This window comes from Oryzias melastigma, linkage group LG21 (assembly GCF_002922805.2).
Source record: "Oryzias melastigma strain HK-1 linkage group LG21, ASM292280v2, whole genome shotgun sequence".
NCBI lineage: Eukaryota > Metazoa > Chordata > Actinopteri > Beloniformes > Adrianichthyidae > Oryzias > Oryzias melastigma.
This window is the reverse complement of record NC_050532.1, coordinates 15,065,300-15,071,343: the sequence shown is the minus strand read 5'-3', so window position 1 is coordinate 15,071,343 and position 6,044 is coordinate 15,065,300. Positions and strand designations below refer to the sequence as shown.

The 6,044-nt window shown below is 46.6% G+C and overlaps 1 protein-coding gene across 1 annotated transcript; it reads right to left on the bottom strand.

Annotated features, from left to right (window-relative positions):
* Nucleotides 1-650: 650 nt before the first annotated feature.
* On the bottom strand, nucleotides 651-3,367 carry crygs2 (crystallin, gamma S2). Its single transcript, XM_024260462.2, has 3 exons — nucleotides 1,471-3,367; nucleotides 1,139-1,381; nucleotides 651-983 (listed from the first exon to the last, which is right to left on the bottom strand). The coding sequence occupies exons 1-3, from the start codon at nucleotides 1,477-1,479 to the stop codon at nucleotides 711-713; spliced, it is 525 nt and encodes a 174-aa protein (XP_024116230.1). The 5' UTR covers nucleotides 1,480-3,367; the 3' UTR covers nucleotides 651-710.
* Between the last annotated feature and the right edge of the window lie 2,677 nt (nucleotides 3,368-6,044).

Genomic DNA, 6,044 nt, shown 5'->3' with positions numbered 1-6,044 from the left:
GTGTTTAATAAATGTTTATCATGTTCAGCCTGCAACCTACGGTGTGTTTTGGATCCTGGTCCCTTGTGAGACTGGTTAGATTGAGTTTGACACCCCTGCTGTAGGATGTCAACTCAAACTACACTCTAATTTCTTATTTTCCAACAGTTATGCTCCACACAAGGAGTGCACATCTTCCACTTGAAAGCACTTACAGGCTCCTTTAACAGTCTGCAGGATAACTCGCTCCTTCATCTCACCTACAGCCTATGGTCTTAAGATCTCCTGCAGGACACAGCAAACCTCATACAGGTTTGACCATCTTCCACCTTCAGACAGCCTGTATCTACCTATAACAACAGTCTCTGTTCTTTGATTTACTTGAACTTTTCAACCGTTAACACAATAATTCCAGTAGATTGTGAAGAAGAAAAGCGGCTTTTCTCCTTCACAATCTACTGGAATTATTCCGTTAACGGTTGAAAAGTTCCAGGGTATAAAAGATTTTGTGTTTAAGCCTCACCGGCGACGCGTCAGGCCTATAAAGTCACAAACTCAAAGGAAAACCATGTGATGTTCATGTTCTCGTGATCTTCATATGGCATCAGTGTGCACACATTGTAGATGTGCATGTGACGAGAAAGCTGTTGAAAAAACTCAAACTGTTTTTTTCTGTTCAGCATTTTTATTTGTGGGTTTCAGTTTGAGAGGCTGTGAAGGTGCGGTTCCAGTCATTCAGTGAAGCGTCTGAAGGATTGCACCGCCACACTGATAGCCCCCCACTCACTGGGTTTACGGTACTCCCCCTTCTCCAGGAAGTACTGGCGTCCCCGGTAGTTGGGGTGTTCATAGAGCACCCAGCAGCCATCGAAGACCTTGCAGGAGTTGACCTCCCTCAGACGGAACTTCTCCAGGATGGAGGGGCAGTCCTCTGTGGCCTCCACCGCCTGGCCCCCAAAGTCTGCCTTCTCGTACAGCTGCATCTTGTACTGGCTCCCGTTGGTCTGCAGGTATAGGGGTGTCGGTTGGTGGTTAGATTTGAAAGAGGGGGAGGGAAAAGGGGGAGATCAATGCATCACAATGCTGGCTCCACCTGAAGAATCGGTTACCACCTCCTGCCCCCCCAGGAGCTGATCAGGTGGGTATAAGGTTGACTTACAAAATGGATTATCTTGCAGGAGCTGAGGCGGTCATTGAGCCCCATCCAGCGCTGGTACTCTGGGTACTCCCCCCGGGTCAGCACGTATTGGTAGCCCATGTAGTTGGGCCTCTCGTACACCACCCAGGCCCCACTCTCCACACGGATGGAGTTGCAGCGGCTCAGGTAGGCATGGAAATCCGAGCAGTCGCTGTCGCACTCATAGCGGCGGCCCTGGAAGTTCTTATCCTCATAGAAGATGATCTGGGGGGGGGGGTAATATTCAAAAAGAGCAGTTATCAGAAGTGATGCCGCAGACAGCAGAAGGTCAGCAGAGTCCTCCAGCAGCTCACCCTGCCCATGGTGGATGTGGGAGCAGCCGTGATGGTGGATCCACTCAGGTGTTGATGCTGCTGTGGCCTTACAGTGGCAGCCTTTTATAACCCCCCCCCCTCCACACACAGGCTGCATCCTGCGCTCAGAAACAGCAGCAGTGGGGCGAAAGGCCAACAATCGCTTTGTCATGAAAATGAGGTCCAAAAATTGAGTCAGTAATTCTGCTGCTATTCAGTTTTTCCAGAAAAGCCACAGAGGATTACGGCATAATGGCCCAGCACCAGGACAAGTCCAATGACCCCCCCCCACAGCCCTGGCTGGGTCCAGCGCCCACTGTTACATATGCCAGCTCCATCAGGTGCCCCCACCTGGCAAGCTCCTGCCAGCTCCGGCCTCTCTGCGCTTGCAGAAGGATCCAGATGCAGAGTGAGCGTCAGGAGTTTTAGAGCAAGATGGTCTTTGTTTAAAGGCATACAATGAAATATCAAACATTCTCAGAAAACACCAACAAAACCTGAATCATCATCTAGAAACATTTAATATCACCAAAATAAATAGAGGTTGGAACCAATCACCTCTTTTCTGAAATCTCAAAATTGATCTGCGATCCTAGACACGTTAACTTTGGGAGGGGGTCATCTGGACCCCACAAGACAGTGCACTGAACTTTTTTCTTTCAAGGATTTTGATTTTCATTGGAGTCCATGACAGACATAAAATCCTTTCCACATTTGTCATGGGAGGGATCGCACTTCAATGTAAGGGTGGGGTCACCTGGACACCATAAGAGAGCACGAGGGTTAGAAGCTTGAACCCAGGAAATAATAGGTGTTGTAGTTCCTCCGAAAACCACTGGAGGCAGGTTCTATTGAGTCTAAAGTACAAACTAAACTTCACTCCAAAACTTCTTGGTTTTGATGTTTTATTTCTTTTTCATGATAATTGTTACTCATGATAACTCTGAAGGCTAGGTTCTGCTGCAGTTTTTGTGTGGAGAACTTTGAAACAGCAATATTATTTTTTATGATCGTTAATAAATGGTCTCATTCCAAAATCAATTCATTCATTCATTTTCTTTGTCGCTTTTTCCCTTTCGGGGTTGCGGGGGTGCCGGAGCCTAACCCGGCTACTGATGGGCGAAGGCGGGGTTTACCCTGGACAGGTCGCCAGTCTGTCTCAGGGCCTCCAAAATCAATCTACAACTAAATTAGATTGTAAAGTGTTTTCTTTTCTTTTCTTTTCTTAATTTTTAAAGAGGAATGGCATTGTCATTGAGTGATTCATTTTGTGATTTAAGAGCTGCATTTTCTAAGAGGAAAATCAACTCAAGTAATTCCTAAATGCTTTTTATTTCTCAGCAGTAAAATGACAATTGCCCTTTTGAATCACATTTTCTTTCTCTGCTGCATTTTCTGATCAGTTTATCAGTTTAATTCAATTTTATTTTATTTATATAGCCCAATATCATAAAACACTTGCCTCATTGGGCTTCATGCCGGTAATTTTACAGAAGCAGAAGATCTGTCATAAAATATAAACAATAGCTAAAAACTAAACGGACTAAATTAAACTGTTATCCCCATCCTTAGACCATCCTTAAAAGTTATGAAAACCTCAAAAAAAAAAAAAAAACTTGATTCAGAAAAAAAAAACACAAACCCCAGGAATGTCTACATGGGGGAGAGATCCTATCTCAGGACGGACAGGAGATTTACCTGAACTGTTAAAGATTCACTTATCTAACCCTATGTATTTGAATAGAGTTCAGCCATATAGTACTGGGGAACAGGTAGGAGCGAGGTCCACAGCCAAGATGAGCCAGAGGCGAGGTCCACGGCCTTCCTCTTCTTCTTTTCCTTTGGGCTTTTCCCTTCAGGGGTCGCCACAGCGAATCAGTTTCCTCCATCTAAGCCTGTCTTCAGCATCCTCCACTCTAACACCAGCCACCTTCATGTCTTCATTCACTAAACCTCCTCTTTGGTCTTCCTCTAGACCTCTTTCCTGGCAGCTCTAGACTCAGCATCCTTCTACCAATATATTCACTGTCTCTCCTCTGAACATGTCCAAACCATCTCAGTCTGGCCTCTCTGACTTTATCTCCAAAACCTCTAACATGTGCTGTCCCTCTGATGTATTCATTCCTGATCCTATCCATCCTGGTCACTCCCAAAGAGAACCTCAGCATCTTCATCTCTGCTACCTCCAGCTCTGCTTCCTGTCTTTTCTTCAGTCCCACTGTTTCTAGTCCAAACAACATGGCTGGTCTCACCACAGTCTTGTACACCTTTCCTTTCATTTGTGCTGAAACTCTTCTGTCACACATCACACCTGACACTTTTCTCCACCCATTCCAACCTGCTTGCACTCTCCTCTTCACTTCTTTTCCACACTCTCCATTACTCTGTACTGTTGACCCTAAATACTTAAACTCCTCCACCTTCTTTATCTCTTCTCCCTGTAACCTCACTCTTCCACTCTGGTTCCTCTCATTCACACACATGTACTCTGTCTTACTGCGGCTAACCTTCATTCCTCTCCTTTCCAGGGCAAACCTCCACCTCTCTAACTCCACCTCCACCTGTTCCCTGCTCTCACTACAAATCACAATATCATCTGCAAACATCATAGTCCATGGTGATTCCTGTCTAACCTCATCCGTCAGTCTGTCCATCACCATTGCAAACAGGAAGGGGCTCAGAGCTGATCCCTGATGTAATCCCACCTCCACCTTGAACTCCTCTGTCACCCCTACAGCACACCTCACCACTGTCTTACAGCCCTCATACATGTCCTGCACTGCTCGGACATACTTCTCTGTCACTCCAGACTTCCTCATACAATACCATAGTTCCTCTCTGGGCACTCTGTCATAAGCTTTCTCCAGATCTACAAAGACACAGTGGAGCTCTCTCTGACCTTCTCTGTACTTCTCTATCAACATCCTCAAAGCAAATGTTGCATCTGTAGTGCTCTTTCTTGGCATGAAACCATACTGCTGCTCACAAATGTTCACTTCTGCTCTTAGTCTGGCTTCCACTACTCTTTCCCACACCTTCATTGTATGGCTCATCAGCTTTATTCCTCTGTAGTTACCACAACTCTGCACATCTCCCTTATTCTTAAAAATGGGCACCATCACACTTCTCCTCCATTCCTCAGGCATCTTCTCACCACCTAAGATCCTGTTGAACAACCCGGTCAAAAACTCCACTGCCATCTCTCCTAGACACTTCCATACCTCCACAGGTGTATATATCATCAGGACCAACAGCCTGTTGTTAAAGTCTGCTCAAAAATCATTGAGCAGCCAATCAGACCTCTTGTCACCCTGTGTGATCAACAGACAACAAAGAAAGCCAACAAAATCCTTCAAGACCCCTCCCATGTCATGCATCAAGAGTTGGAATGGCTCCCCTCACATCGCAGGCTTCGGATTCCTGGATGTAAAACACAGAGGAGGAAGAGCACCTTCATACCAAGAGCAGTCCAGCTACTTAGCGCTGACTTACAATCTAGCTAATCAGTGCAATTAAACTAAATTATCACAAACACACTACGTCACTTTATATCCTCTATATTTATACAATTCTACTTATGTGCAATATTTTTATACTATCTTCTTGTATATAATGTCTTTTTATCCAACGTCAGACCTCTTCTGTATTAAGAAATCATAGGATTGTACAGTTTTTCTCCCCTTGTTATTATTATTTTTATTTCTCTCTATGCTCGTGTGTCATGTGTAACTTGTATGTTGATTGAAGGCACTCTCTGCATCAAAAAAACAGAATTGCCCCTCGGGGATAAATAAAGTTGTTTGAACTTTGAACTTGAACTTGTCCTCCCCAGTGGGCCCACCACCTGCAGGGGAGCTCTGAAGGGGCCGGTGCATTGTGGTTTGGGCGGCGGTCGAAGGCGAGTGCCTCGGCAGCCCAGACCCCGGGCATGGAGTTTGGTTCTTGGGACATGAAATGTCACCTCTCTGGGAGGGAAGGAGCCTGAGCTGGTGCGAGAGGTTGAGAGATACAGACTAGATATAGTTGGGCTCACTTCCACGCACAGCCTGAGCTCTGATACTCAGTCCCTCAAGAGAGGCTGGACTCTCTACCACTCTGGGGTTGCCCATGGTGAGAGGCGACGGGCTGGGGTGGGCTTACTTGTGAGCCCCCAGCTCAGCCGCCAAGTGTTGGAGTTCGCACCGGTGGACGAGAGGGTCGTGTCCCTTCGCCTTCGGGCAGGGGACAGGTCTCTGACTGTAGTTTCGGCTTACGGGCCAAACAGCAGTTCCGAGTACCCGGCCTTCTTGGTGTCTCTTGAAGGGGGACTGGAAAGTGCCCCAACGGGGGACTCCGTCATGCTCCTGGGGTCTTCAATGCCCACGTGGGCAATGACAGTGGCACCTGGAGGGGCGTGATTTTTAGGAAAGGCCTCCCTGACCTGAACCTGAGCTGTGTTTTGTTGTTGGACTACTGTGCACGCCATAGTTTGTCCATAACGAATGTAGTAGTTCACTTTCGGCTAATCACTTTCGGGGTCGCCACAGCGTAACAGCACCCACTGTTTCACATCAGTGATTTGGCAGAGTTTTTTT

What these genes read in the sequence shown, in the direction of transcription:
- crygs2 (XM_024260462.2), bottom strand. An exon ending in CCTGCAAGATAATCCATTTT is followed by an intron (nt 984 to 1,138) that starts GTAAGTCAACCT and finishes CTATACCTGCAG; the next exon opens with ACCAACGGGAGCCAGTACAA.